General features: G+C 23.9%; 1 protein-coding gene across 1 annotated transcript; it reads left to right on the forward strand.

Annotated features, from left to right (window-relative positions):
- The first annotated feature begins 117 nt into the window (after window positions 1-117).
- Window positions 118-14,381, forward strand: LOC129966208 (succinate dehydrogenase cytochrome b560 subunit, mitochondrial-like). The gene is made up of 6 exons (XM_056080621.1): window positions 118-325; window positions 1,425-1,475; window positions 9,750-9,854; window positions 10,718-10,779; window positions 12,032-12,195; window positions 14,187-14,381. Exons 1-6 carry the CDS (start codon window positions 300-302, stop codon window positions 14,289-14,291), a joined length of 513 nt encoding a protein of 170 aa, XP_055936596.1. The 5' UTR covers window positions 118-299; the 3' UTR covers window positions 14,292-14,381.
- Window positions 14,382-16,153: the final 1,772 nt, after the last annotated feature.

The following is a 16,153-nucleotide window of genomic DNA, read 5'->3' on the forward strand; positions in this document are numbered from 1 at the left end:
TAAAAATGTTTATTAGTTTTTAACATAACATTACTTATAAAAGCAATATTTACTTTTATTAATGATTATATTCTATGATCCCAGCCTTTCGTTGGTCAAGAAATTATTCAAGGTTAAATAACTGCAAAGCTGGACAACCGGTAGTTGTATAAATTTATTATATGTTTACGAAACCAAACGAATATAAATTTCTTTCGGATTAAGAGTAATTCATATGTTTGGAATTCTTGAAATTCCTTAAATCACATCTGAAAGCTTTCTACCGAAATTAATCTTTCTATAATTTTCTTGAAATAATCATGAGTGCTTGCCTTTATTTGTCGAGGTAAGTTTTAAAATATATATATAATCAATATGTTATAGATAGGACATATTTACAATTTTTATGAACCATATTTATAAAAAAAACCCAACCCTGTATCTAACATTTGCAATATGTTCTATAAATAGCCCAGTGTGGGTTATTTAAGTATTTATCAGATTAGAATTATACATTTAAAATTATATTATTTCTTTATTTTCATTCATATTTTTAAAAATCTATTCTAGATAATATTTTAAATAAGTATGACGCTCAAAGAAAATACTGTTTTTTTCTCATTTCTATTTTCTAAGGATTAATGTTGGGTAATACCAAATATTTCTTACCTTTTTGTTATTAAAATTAAGTAAATACTTATATATATAAATATATATTGATGTATTTCTTCTAGAAAATAGTATAACGTAGTATATTTTTGTGGGCAAACAAAATTAATTAAATTATAATAATATAATTGGTACACTGCATAGTGAAAATCCAACAATTTGATTTGCTTGTAATAATATTTTGAACTGTTAAAATATAAAAATAAAATTTGTTTAGTAAAAACAAAATTTTAAAAATAAAATTACTTTACATGGACTTAATTACTGATGGGGAGTTAAAACATATAATAATTATATTATACTATGTCAAAATAGTAGATTAATATACTTTTAAATCAGATTTCAAAGAAACTATGTATTAGATATACAACGTGAATTTTATACATAGTCTTATATTGCCTGACTATTTTTTAAAATTTGTATTATCAATTTCAGATAAACGAAGTTTATTGATTACTTGGGGTAATTTGAATATAGTTCCAATATAGGTCTATCGGTGATATTTTGTATTGACGATTTTTCATTTGGCATATTATGGAATTTCTGCGATTCATGTAAAGTTCAACTTGCCAAAAAAAAAGTTGCTAATAGAAAATATATCCAAAAACCAATATCAATATGTTTCATATTTTATTAAACTACAATCCAATTCATATTTAAAGACTTGACAATCAGGGAGAAAAAATGCAACATTGTTTTGATGCATTCTAAGTCAAAAAGAGCATTGCTGATGACTATCTATTATTAAATAATTGCATTTCTTTTATTTATTTCAGACATTTGGGAAGAATAGGAAAGAGAGCTTGTTTTACATCAAGCCTTCAAAGGTATCTGGATATTTTATTTTTATATTTTAAATATTCATTTAATGTTAACCTTATTTGTTTTCATATTATTTCTAAATTGGATTTTTATCTGATAAATAAGAAAACACATATGATGTTTAAAGGAAATGACAAGATGTTTATTTTCTTATCAAATTCCTGATTTAGGTATCTGTTTTAAGATGTTCACCTTAATAGTTCCATATATTTTTCACATTTAAAATTGTCGTAGTAATTTTTTTTTAAGACTTTATACATGCCTTCTGAAAAATATCATCATGCCAACGTGGAAGTACAATAATCTACATTTCATTTTTATAAGGGTTTTAATCCTCAGAAATACAGTAATCAATTCATGCTCAACTCTGCCATACCAATTTACTTTTAGTATGTATTTCATATCTTTAAGTATTTAAAAGGATGTAATGTCATAAGCATTATAGTTATGCTTGTAATGCAATTGTGATGCTGCATGAATAAACTTCATCGGTATTTTATATTCGTGATAAAGTTTGGAATAAGGTTGGACAATGACTACATTTTGTCTTATTTTGTCCACTGTGCATCATGATTTTATTATCTATTTATTGCAATTATAAATAACCTCTCGTAACATGCTGACTAATCAGAATTTACCAAACAAAAGAAAATTTCAATTTATTTTGCTGATTTTTCATTTTATAAAATATTTGTGCTTTTCCTTTCAATAAAATATTTTGAAAATAATAGTATTAAAATCTCCTCAATGAAGTGTGTCAATATTAAACAATATATCTTGCATTTAATAATTTATCATGATAGTGATTGATAATGCAGAATTGCTCAGGATTAAAATCTTTTCATGGATAATATTTTTAACATGAAAGCTGCTTTTGTTTAAAATATTATAATAGAAAACATTCTACAAGACATGTTGTAATAATAGAGAAATCTAAAAATTTTAGAGTAGTCCTATTATTGCCAATCTTGTCTTATCATTGCCCAGCTGGAATGCAAATTTCTTTATTTCAAAATTCTTCTGCATTAAACTTTCTAAAGAACTAATAACTGATGGAAGAAAAATTGTACGAAAATGAAATTAGTATTATTGGGAAGGTAAAGTTTTCAATTGTATTGTAATTTTTTTGTACAATTTCTTCCAAAGTTTCTATAGGGGAAGCACAGGAAAAATGGAAAAGAAAAGAAAAATGCAAAATCTCTATTTCTAAAATACTGATATATGTGGCACAGAAATCTCTTTTATTACTTACTGTAGAATGGTGATTCTCAAATGCAAATAAATATCTAGATGAAAGTTTGACTGCTTTAATAAGCGTTTTTGCTTAATTCAAGGCTCACAAATTAATGAAGTTGGGAATTTTATAAGAAATGCACTGGAGAGAACCTGCAATATCCCCTAAAGGTTTTATTTATTTAGAAGAAAGAAGGTTTAATAGAAAACAAGAAATAGGCATTAAACTGATAGATTAATAAAGTTGCTTAACCTATTAGCGAAATGGCTAATCACTATGGGAATTGATGACCATATATTCCAAAAGTAATATCATAAAAATGATTTTTGCATTATCTTAAATCCTAAAAACTACCTTCTTCATGATATCCATTTCATTTCCATACATTTTTTTTTTCCTTTATTGTAACTTTTTAAAAAATTTATTTGATACACAAACTATAACAATGTTTTTAATATTATTCAGAAATTCAAATCCATCCTGCAAAATATTCAGTTATGTGCTTTTATTAATGTTAAAATGCAAAAGAATAGCTTTATTTAGACCATAACTCCAAAGTAGGATATTCACTTCCGTTTTTATTTCACAATATATATATATGTATTCTAATTTGCATTTTCATTAATTTAAGTAGCTTGATAAAATTAAATTTATTTTTTAGTCTTTCAGCGTGATATAGTTTTTAAAAAAATGCAAACTAGATTAATAATTTAACTGCCAAAAAGCAAATCTGGATGAACAAGTTAACCCTGATGTTCATTTTGTATAGTATACCATACATGCAACTTTATAAAAATATACTACCACTATAAAATAATTTTTAACTTAGTTTTATTAAATGATTTTTATTACACGATTTTTTAATTTTTTTTTATGTTTTTTTTTATAGTGTAAAGAAGTTACCTATATACTTTTTTTTTTTTTTTTTTTTTTGCTTTTCTTCAAAAAAAAAAAAAAAAAATCTTGCCACAATAAGGGTTAATTACCAAAGTTGGCTATTATTAACATCTCATAGCTTGAAAAGGCTGCTGTCCTTGAACATGTTTTATTTACTGACAAGACTTTACTTTTTTTACCTCCATTTGAGCAGCTGACTTATGCCCGCTTTTAAATATTTTTAAATTACTGTCTTGTAATAAGTGAAAAATTAGTAAAATATATATCAATTAAATAAAGCAGAATATTCTTAGAATTCTTATATTCTATGAAATATTCTTAGAATGGTTCAAAATTAACACTAATTTTAATGCATTGCTTTTTTTTTTTTATAAATAACTATTTAAGGAAATACTGTGCAGAGATGAAATTGATATAATTGAAATTTCAGAGATCAAAAGGAGATTAAAACTAGTAGTTCTGAAATGTGTGAAGCATATAATAAATAGTATTTTGGAGTGTAAGTGCATTTATGAAATAATAATGTAATATATTAAAAAGTTTAGAAAAAAGATTTCCCAATTTTTAGACAATTACGAAACAGTATAGACAAATAAAATAGTATATATATATATATATATATATCAGTATAAATTATCATTAATATAAACTCAAGGAAATAACTTGAATAAAACACTTATACTTCTAAATATTAATATCATTTCCAACTATTCTAAAAGCATTTAAGTATATTTTTAACTTCAAATTATAAAATTGAAAATTCAGATATGAAAAAGTCTTATGTAAAAGGCATTTATGGATTGAAAAGTTGTATAATAGTAATAGTTAAAAAGTAAAATAATTCAAAAAAATCTGAAATAATTTAAATGCATTTCAGTATGCAGAATAATTGAAAATAAAGCACACACACATAATATATATATATATATATATATATATATATATATATATATATATATATATATATATATATATATATATATATATATATATATAAAAACTGTGTGGGAATGTACAAATCTAGCAACATGTATTCCAGTTGCAAAGAGTGAAATAAACTCAAGAAAAAATCATCCATCATTCCTCCAGCATAGGCTCTCATCATTAGATATGATTTTACTATCATGCTTCCATATTGAATACCACTTATACACATTATAATGTAAGTCTATCATTTCATCAAAATATGCTCTTCTAAAATTGTTCCGTATGAATTTCTCCATATAAAATTGGAAGATATTTCTAGGATTGATTCTTAATGATTATGAAGATGTGATCAGGATTGAGTCAAGCTTAATCAGCATCAAAAACTTGATCATCACTAAAAGTTTATTGAAGTTTGATCTTCTGCAAGCAATTTGTCCTGTTTAAGCATTTTACCACTAAAAATAATCATTATTGAAAATACAAAATAATTTAATAAAGAATATTATATTTAGAATTGAAAAGCAGTTTTTTTTAAAGATATGAAAGATTAAAAATTATGCATTTAATTTAATATAAAAGCATCTATCACAGAAGGCTATATGAATTAAAATCTAAAACAGAAGAGTAAACCAAATTATATTCTATTGATATGCCATTTGAATAATAAATAAAATTATCTACTTTCCAAAGTGATTTTAAAGTGATGTCTCCAAAAGCAATCTGAAAATTTTGTTAGAATTGTAAGCTTAGTCAAATGTGATCAGCAGTGAATGTTAGAGCTAGCTATGATTAGCACTTTAGAGGATGTAATTATTTTGTGTTATTAATCTTCCATAATATAAAATGTATATTCAAGGACTTCTTAGGTCTTTGGATAGAAAATATTACTGTCATATATTGCTGCGAGAACTGAAAGACTTCTGGGGCTGTTGCATTTTCTATTCCCTATAGAATGAGATCATATTCTGCTTCCTATAATGTCTTTAATTCTAATGCCTCCCTGAAAATTTATATTTTGTATTGTTCTTTTCATTTCTGAATGGAATAATTACACTTTAACTTTATGAGCCAAAATGCCTTGTTTGACAGAGCCCTGACCGATCCTTTTGGGCGCATAGTTCAAATATAAGAGTAAAGAGTAATTTGTGACCACTACAAATGTGTTCTCTATAGGATGCTAATATCCCTAACAGTGATTGATGTGGATTTCTTATGTCATGCAGATAAGAACAGAGTGGGCAGAATGTGGTAACTACAGAGATAAAATGTTTATCAGTAAAGAGAGACTCTAAACACAATCAAAGATTGCAATTTCCTTATACATTTTATTGTTATTGCCAAAAACCATTTCTTTTATTCATGAATAGGATATAAAAAGTTTATAAAGGCCTTTTTTTATTTATTTTTATTGATGCTGATTACTTAAAAAATTTTTTCTGAGTTCTTTTAGCTCGTATTTTTCATATTCACTCTAGTAGTAAAGTTATGTATAATCATTTTTTTTTTATTTAGCTTGCTGGGCTTATTTCATTACCAAATTAAATAAGAAATTATAAGATTACTATTTCTTTGCAAATTACTGGTTCCCCTCCCCCTCATTTTGCAGGATTCGCTCATTTTATTATCTACATAATAATTGTAATTAGATGATAATTGTTAAATACAATTAAAAGTCACTTGTGAATATAATTTTAGAATAAAGTAAAATTTAATGTTAAATTTTAATTTAAAAATAAATTGATGATAATTTATAAAATAATATTATTTACTATAATTTGTTTATGACATTAATATACTCTTTATTCAAATAAAAAAATTTCTTCTAAATGATGTATGATTAATTTCTAATTTTTTAATACAGTTTTGTGCAAATATTATGACAAAAGAAAAAAAATAAAGAATAAAATAAAGTAAAAGTATCATTTCATTTCTCTAATTAGTAACTATAAAAACCAACAAATTAACTTTATATATTTGTTCTCATACATTTATTTTTTAAAAGAAAATACAGAAAACCTTTTACATTAATGTGGTAAGCCACTATTTGCAATTCATATTTAAATTTTCATCTTAAAGTATAAAACTCTTGTGGGGGAAAAAAGTAAATTAATTCATATTTCTGCAACTTTTAACTTATCTGTGGAAAATGGAAACTAGAAATGAAATTGATAGTCTTATTAAAAGTAAGAAAACATTGGTCAATAAAACAGTTTCTGCTTATAAAGCAATTGCAACTAATATTATTGAGGACATGTAAAAATATATTCCTTTCTATTTTATGTCAACAAGTTTCATCTTATTAATATAAAAATATTTATATTTCAATGAATATTTATTCATTATACAGGAAGTGTTTTATTAAATTATGATGAAAATTTGTCAGTCATAGAAAATTTAAAACGCTAACTTTATCGTCAAAAAGTTTCATATGTGATAAATAGGCATATAATTTTTTTTTTATGGAGATTTAATTTTTATTTCAAAGTATTGTAGATGATAATGCTTTACATTTGATATGCCTAACCTGATTTTTTTAAAAAATATATTATTTCTAATAATATAGCAGTAACAAACTGCAATCACACACATACAAAAAGAATGTAATTAAAATATTTGAAATATTGCCAAGTCTAAATTTAACAACCAACAACAAATTAAACAAAACCGTTCCTTAAGCCACAAGTGACAACCACAGGGTGTGCTATCAGTGTTGAAAACTGATTGCTCATTTCCATTTTTAGTTCAGTAATGTCCCCCTGAGGTTCCATTTTCTTTCATTGTTGGGAAAGCTACTCTTGAGATTTAAAGTCCTGAAATTCTCACATTAGCAAGTTCATAAAAGTAAAATTCAGCTGCATTCTATAGTTGTTAATACTTTTATTATCTTGCAATGACATATAATATATATCTCTTTTATTAAAGGAAATTTCTTTTTACCTTGAAGTTTGGTTAATAAGATTATTTATGCATTGATGTAAGACCTTTGTCTTGTTTGCCTGGAACAACAATGCAAATATTTTAAATACCTGTTTTTATTATAAAAATATTAAAATGCAATGCAATCTGTGATATTACATCGAATTGATGACTAAGATTTTTTTAGACTTTTAAAATAACATTAAAAGAAAGTTGCAAAACAAAATTCTTGTTTAAATTGATTTTCATCACGAATTTAGTTCCAGTGCTTTAGAAAAAACTTACACATATAAATTTTTAAAATGCATTTTGAAATATGAAGGCAACAACATTAGGAAATTTTTTTAAGCAAATCTGTTCTGAATTTCAAATTTGAGTAAATGAATTTTTCAATGACTGTAATATTTTCTAAAGGTTATAAAAATGTTTAAAGTTAAATCATACTTGGCATCTATTACCTATAAGATATATTTTAGGTTCAATTATTTATATTACTTTTAAGCTTTATTTGTAAAAGTATTAAGAATTAATCCAAAATTATTTACCATTAATTTGGGAAAATATTTCATATATTTAAAGCCAATAGAAAATAAAAAGTGCTTGAATTGTAACTATAGCTGAAAATGAAAGATTTGTGATTCTTTTATTATATTCATAAAACAATCAATTTTTGAAGTATTTCAGTTTAGAATACAGAAAACAATTTCTTCTAAAATAACTTAAATCTAGTACTTTAATATGTTAAAATATGACAAAGTCTTTATAGAAATTTTAATAAAAATTTTGTAGGAAAAACAAACAACTAAGAACAATTAAGTTCTTCTCATGCTAATTCCTCTTCAAGCCACTTTTTTTTTCTGTCAGGTTGTACTTTTATAAAAATGAAAATAAACATAGAAATTTTTATCAAGTTTTATCCAGTTTCCATTTTTGAAAAGTAGGATTAACATAAATCCACTAATGATAAAAGTTTAGAGTAAACACCCACTAGGCATCAAAAATTAAATTTATGTATATGGATTAACTGCATTGCAGTTCATTGTAAACTATGATTCTTCATCAGGATATTTATTAGGTGCTTGTATATATTTTGATCATTTTTTCACTCTAAAAAGGCATTTTTTGGAAAAATTTTTTACAATAAATATAAATCAAAATATTTTCCGTCATTTTCTACAACTTTTTCCCATTTTTGTCTGATAAGTCTTGCAATTGATTGTCTTTGAATATTTTTTTGGCCATCCAGGCCATTCTTTGTCATTGATGTAGAAATTAGTACTCTTAAATCTTTGAAACCAAAATCATTGATTGGGATATATTGAGACGGAACAGCATCATCATAAGTTTCAAAAATATTTTATGGACTTCGGTATCAGATTTCTTCAAATAATAATAATAAAGCAATGAATGTCAAAAATGCAATTTGGAGCATTCCATGATTGGGGTCTTTATACTCTGAATAACTCAATAATACTAAATGAAAAATTTTCAAAATGATAATAAAGTAATAGTAAATTGGTAAAACCTAAAACCATTGTTGTTTATATAGATATTTTGCATGTTTACCAATAGATGTCACTGATTAAAATGCAAGCAAGCATTTAATATATATATTAAAAAAAAAATCGATTTTCTTTTTAAAAATATATTTTTTTTAAATGTTGAAAATTGGCTCTCCCTAGGTTCCAACTGTTAATACATTATGATTTCTTTGTAAATCTACAGTTTTAACACTTTCAAGATGGATATGAAAGGATTACCTTATAAACTGGCATGAATATATCTCATTAAGTTCGATAGTGTTCAAGCATGGCCTCACTTCAGCCATAAAATTATTTTGCAAAACAAGGCATTTATTAATAATAAGCAGAAAAAATGATAAAAAGCTTTTATTTGTAAAATTTTGGTGAAAAATTTCAAATCTTAACTGGCATTGTAAAAGCTTTGATTTTACTTACTGGTATTGTAAAAGCATTCTCTGCCAATGTTTCTACAACTCTAAAATAGAAATACACTATCTAATCTGGGATAAAAACTAATAATATTGCCAACTCTATTTAAAACAAATGATATTATAATTCAAATATTAATTCAACATTCAGTGTTTGTTTTATAACTTAACAAAGCAAATTATTATTTTCACATAAGTATTTAGATATTGGTTTAAATATCATAATTATAGATAGTATTTAAAGGTTGGATACCTTTGGAGACAAAATTATTTCTAAAGTTGTATTTAGGAATTTATAATTTATGTATATACATTATATTTATTATATTATTAATTTTTTCCCTTTTATTAAAGTTTTGTACCTGTGAGCACATCGGCTGTCAGAGTTTCTTCCGAGACATTTTTCGAAAGGAATGAAAGACTAAAGAGGCCTCTTTCTCCTCATTTGACTATATACAAGTATGGGGAAAAAAATTCAATCATATATTTATTTTTTTAGTTAAATATTTGAATGTTTTAAAATTTTGCCTTTTAGTTCAAAATATTGATCTAAGCTGTTATTTGAATATTACCTAAGTATGCTTAATTATGGTTTGAATAAAGAAAATTATTTTATTTTGTTATACAAAAAAAAAAAAAAAAAAAGTAAGATAAATCTTTTGGATTTTTTAAAAACTTAATTATAATAGCCTGAATTTTATTAATAATGTAATCACATTCTCTGAATCATTCTGAAATAGGTATTAAAATTATTTAATGTACCATGTCTTTCAGTTTGTTTCTATTAAATTTTTTTTAAAGAATAGTTGGCAAAGTTTGTACCCGTTTTGAAAAGGATTTTTTGAAAGAAAAAGAAAACTAAAAAGATTTTTTTTTTATTCTTGAATATATTTAATGATTCATTAATTTTACTATCCATATGTCTTTTTTTTTTTTTAAATTTCATTTTGATATTACATAAAAGCAGAACTGTTGATTACTTTTTACCTGATTACTGATTTATATTATTTTTTGGTATGTTTAAGAGTAATTTTAAAATTTATAAATTTCATTGCTGCATCATATTCTATGAAAATTATACTATTCCAGATGAAAGAGCTGAAATATTGCTAAAATGTTTATTACTGTGCATTGATTTCTTTGACATTAAAAGCTATTTTGTGAAAATATATTTACTTAAAATAAAATACCATTCTGCCAGATACAAAATAGAGTTTGTATCTTTGTTGTCATTTAATTTTTTTATTTTTTATTAATTCATGCATTTTGGATTTTTTTTTATATTTTCTTGCAAGTTTATTTCTTATCTACTTTTTTTACAGACCGCAGTTAACATCTATTCTTTCTGTAACTCACAGAGCAACTGGTATAGTCTTGTCCGGAGGTATGTTTTCAGTTTAAATCACTTAATCACTAAATTATTTTATTCAGTTATTATGTTTATATATTCCTTAAAAGCTTGACCTGCAATAAAACATATATTCAAAAAATCATATTTCATTTAAGCTAGACATGCTACATGCATTATGAATCACTTCATTCATTTTTCTATTGTTTTAAAAAAAGACTGTCATAATATAATCAATGTTTCTAAATTTCGATTTAAATTTACAATTTAAAATATTGGTTCAAAATATCGTCTACTTTTAAAAAGTATTTATTGTTAAGTCTTTAATAAATGGAATCTGTAGTATTCTCATTGTGTATTCCTATGGTATGTCTTTAAATGATTTTTGCTTTCCAAGATAAAAATTATATGCGAGAAAATACTTTTATAATGAAATAGTTTAATGTATTTGTACATTTAAGATCTTCCTATGACTAAGCAGTTTTTTAAAAAATTATACCTGTGTGGGTATTTTGGTATAATTACAAAAATGGCAAGACAAAATAAATAGATGAAATGGGTTTTGCAATCTTTGTGTTAAAATTGTAGATCCATTTCATTTTTTTGCCTAATAAGTTCATAGTCTTTCCCTAAACAAACCTACTCCCTTTTAATTTTACTGTGAAAAGTGCTATTTGTACAATTTTTTTAAACATTTACATAACAATTGCATTGAAGGAAAGTATTGCGAACATCTTTTAGTATTGTATTTATCAAGCAATATATTGCCACTTGTAAAAAAAAGAAATTATGACATTCGTTTCCAGTTAGTTCTTTTACTTACATGTAATTTGTCATTATCTAATTAAATTATATTTATTTATATGCAGGCAGTTGTGCTTAGAATTGAAAGTCATTATCTGCCATTAAATGGATAATTTTTCAAATTTTTTGAGATTTTTAATAATGTTTGTTGCCATTAAGATAGCAATGAAATATATGCAGCAGTGGTAAATTAGAAAAAACAACAACAATAGATTAGAAAGATAGAATATTTTTATTAATATCAACCAAGAACATTTTGTTGCATATTGGGGTCATATCTAATCTCCTTTTAAAATAATTAAGTATTTTAAAGCAATTAAGTTAACTCATTTTAAAACAAAAAAAGTAAAAAAACTTTCTAAACTCTTTTTATATAAAGAAGAATTTAGGAGTATTGTGTGAGTGATGACTTGTTGATGATTTATTGTGTGAGTTATGACTTGTATTGCCTATGTATGTTAATTGATTTTTTTTATCTTTACAGGCCTCTATGGTTTTGCCATTGGAATGCTGGCTCTACCAGCTTCATTTCCATATTATTTTGCATACTTTCAAACTCTACAGATTGCAGCTCCAGTGATATTCTCTTTGAAGTTTGCATTAGCATGGAATTTGTTTTACCATGGAGCAAATGGAGTTCGGCATTTGGTAAGTGTTTAAGGTTTTCCAGTAGTCTGAAGCTTATTAGAAATATTTATTAAATTGATCTGCATTTGTTATGGAGTTATCAGATAAAATTTTGAAATTACTCTGTAAGAGTTTATGAAACTGTTAAGCTGTTTAAATATCTGTTTTTATTTGAAATATTTAAAATATCTTGCATATATATATCTTTTTTATTTAATTCATATTATTTTTGAAAAGCTTATGTGTTTTTAAAAATGCTCTTCAATTGACTTTAATACTTTTTTACTTATGAATTTGGAGACTAGCATTTGAAAACTTTAATTATGATAGTATTTTCAGAATTCTTTTAAAATATAGGCAATACTGGAGAAATAAAGTTTAAACCTCTGTAGAATTTTGTTACATTCTTTTGAAATTATTTAAATAATTTTAAAATAATTTAATTATTTAAATAATTTTAAAAGGAAATTAATGCCAACAATTTTTAAGGATATGTTCATGATAAATTCCATAAAAATTTTCTAATATTTTAAAACATGCAAATTTACTATAACTTACCTTTAATTTTCATATGGATTCTTATATTTTTTACCTTTTTATCAGCAGTAGTTACATGTTCCAAATTTTTTGATAACTGTATCTAATTTTTGTGTTTTTTTCCTGTTTCCTATTTCGTGATTCAGATATAATTGGGATAAAATGACTTTTAGATAAAGTACACCTATTAAGAGAATCACATGATATATTGTTTCCATTTTTCAAAGAGAAATTATCTGGATGTAATTGCTCCATGTGTGTTGGAAAGTTGTGCATAAAGAGAAAGAAAAAAAATGTTGTTTCTTGTGAAAATACATATGGATGTATTTGCTGAAATTACTTATTTGTTTTTAAACAGTAAAATTAAATGATAAGTTGAGTCTTCTCATTAAAATCATTCTTTTTTGAATTTATATTTAGAAAAGAAAAAGAATGCTTTTAATGCATTTAAAATATTAAAATATATCATTGAAATGAGAATTTTTAAAATAACTTCATAATTTTAGATCTTATCTCAATTATTGTGTAAATTACTTCTCTCTTTATCTTGCATAAGACTATTACTAAAAACATATAGTTATTAATTAATAACAATCCATTAATTTTTTGAAAGCTGTAGGAAAGAAAAATTTCTTATATGCTATCTTCTTATATTTTTATTGTATATTCTTGTTGAAAGTTAATTTTAGAATACAAAAAGAGGAGCAGTAGACTATTTTTTTATACACATATTTATATACATTTTCACTAGTACATACCTTATTTCCAAAGATTTAATATAAAATCATAGTCTTTGTTCTCTTCCTAAAAACTTAGGAGAGTAATGTCATAAGGCAGTGAATTTTAATATTAAAGAATAAATTTAATTTATGAAAATATTTTAAATAACGAAATTATATATTTCAATAGGAAATAAAATAATTTAAAAATATATCAAATGATTTTCACATATAGTTAATATAACATTGTTTTTGTGACTTCATAATTTTGAGCATTGGATTAAGTTATTTTTAAGATTTTGTTCGCTTTGTATGTATTTTAATTTCAATTTTTTTAATATTATTTTGTTAAAACATTTATAAGTACTCATTAATGTCTGTTTAATCATTGTCATATAAGATTCGAGCTCAACAATCAAGTCAAATATTGTGTTGTAGTTGTATTGGCATTAATCAGTGCTAAATATTTTCTTTTGAAGATAAATTTATCTTATTTTGTACATGATACACAAATTTTTAGTGGTAATATGATTTTTGAAAAATTCATTGTTTCAAATTCATATTTGCAAAAATGGAAAGACTTTTAGTCTCTCACTATTTTCAAGTTTTGAAGTAATTAATTGAATACAGTATTTTTAAATTTATAACCTTATAAAAAGTTTAAACATTTTTTTAATATTCTCTATCATATTCTTTTTTCATGTAATTCTTTAAATGCATTTATTAATAAAGTATTTTCTTTTTCTTTTTTTTCAGTTTTGGGATATGGGGTATGGATATGATCTGAAAAATTTGTATTTATCTGGGTATTTAGTGCTTGGTTTTTCTTTGGGAGCTTCTCTCATAGCAGCTGCTATGTAATGTTTTCTAGATTCTCATATTTGTAGTTTATTTTAACTCTACCACAGAGCTATTGTGTAATATATACTGAATAAAAAAAAAATCTGCGTATTCATTGTTTCCATTAGTTTGAATTTTTTATAAAGCATGATATTTGTTTATAAAATTATTTAAATTATGTATCTTGTTTTATAATTTTTTAAAACCTAATTTAAAAAAAGAAAACAGTGTTGTAATGTAATATAAAAATGTATAGTGATAACTGTATTATAACAAATTTAAAATAAAAATTTGTAATTTGAAGAAGTAAAATGCATTGTTATTTTGGATAAATAAGGGATATATCCTTTTTTTTCTCTTCCCCCCCCCCTTCAAACTTTTTAATGAACGAAAGGTAATTGCATTTATTTATAATATGTTTTCACTATTAAAATGTATTCAAAATTTAAAATATGTGCTGCTATATAATTTTAGAAAAAGCATTTTAAAGTTTAAAAATAATCTGTTGCACATTTTATTTTCGTAACTAATGCATTTTATTCAATGCTTTAAATGATAACTATGGATTTAGTGACAGCTTAAAATTATTATTGCTTAAAATTGAAAATATACTTTCATTACATTAAAAGTTTAAAAAAAAATTTATTTTATTAGTAAACTTTTAGGAAATTAAACTAATAGCATCATCAAAGCCAGACCATTCTAAACTAAAAGTTCTTGTTTGTCTTCTTTTTCTTTTAAATTCATTAATTTATTTAACAAAATTATATACCTCAAATTTATTTCTAAAAGATTATTTAATTTTTTAAATTTTATGAAAAACTATTCTTGATTTCTCTGTATAGAGATAGCAGGAAACAACATTATTTTGTTGTTCAATTTCTTCATTTCTAATATATAACTGCATTTTAAAGCCTATGACGATTCTTTATCAATAATTATTGTACAAATTCTTAATTCTAAAACCAAGAAATTGCTTTGTAACTTTTTTTTTTTTCTTTTTCAATGTTGTATTTGAGTTTCGATATTCTGAAAGCATTCTTCAGATACACAGACTGATGTATAGTTAAAATATGCAGATTATATTTTTCTTATACTTGCTGTGTCATTGAAGTTTGATAAGGGCTTACTGGCAATCCTCATCATCGGAATATGTTTTAAAATTGGATGGTAATTTGTCAGTAACTTTGATGCAATTTTTTTTAGTTATTTTATGTGAGTTACAAGGATATTACAGACATAGGCAATATCTAAATCAGTATAAATCTTGTATTTTTAATTACAATAACTATTTGGAAATAAAAATTAGTTTACCATATAGTAGGTAGCTATAGTATGAGTGTATAGTATGTTGTAATTTATACAGTTACACTCCTAAAGACTAAACCCAAATTAAGGAGAATAAAATCAATAAATTTTTGATATTAAATGACAGACTGTTAATCTGGTCAAGCCTTAAATCAAAAAGTGAAGTCTATTAGTTGTTATATTACATGAATTTTTATTCATTGACTGATTGTTATATTGCAAACTCTAAATTGAATACATTCTTAATGTGTGAACTTAATGAATTCATAATATTAATTGTCTTATTTATAATATGTTCAAAGATCATATCAACGATTAAAGAATTAACTAATAAATGAAATTAATAGACTTGGCAATTTTAAGATTAATAGAAATTCTTCACAAAAAAAATTATGAGCAATTTCAATTTTAATTGTCTTGTAAAATTGCTTATGTACTTGAAGGCTCAGTTTTTAAGACAGCTGTCTCGAGTTTAATCATTATATGTCATAATGCAAAGTGATATATTTCATGTTGGATATTCATTTTGTGATTGCATTGTATTCTAATTAGTTTTCTAAAATAAGGTAAAATCT

The sequence above is a fragment of the Argiope bruennichi genome, chromosome 4 (assembly GCF_947563725.1).
Source record: "Argiope bruennichi chromosome 4, qqArgBrue1.1, whole genome shotgun sequence".
Classification (NCBI taxonomy): domain Eukaryota; kingdom Metazoa; phylum Arthropoda; class Arachnida; order Araneae; family Araneidae; genus Argiope; species Argiope bruennichi.

Coding starts and splice junctions, on each gene's coding strand:
- LOC129966208 (XM_056080621.1), top strand. CDS start 300: ATGAGTGCTTGCCTTTATTTGTCGAG. Junction 326..1,424: donor GCTTGCCTTTATTTGTCGAG/GTAAGTTTTAAA, acceptor TATTTATTTCAG/ACATTTGGGAAGAATAGGAA. Junction 12,196..14,186: donor CAAATGGAGTTCGGCATTTG/GTAAGTGTTTAA, acceptor CTTTTTTTTCAG/TTTTGGGATATGGGGTATGG.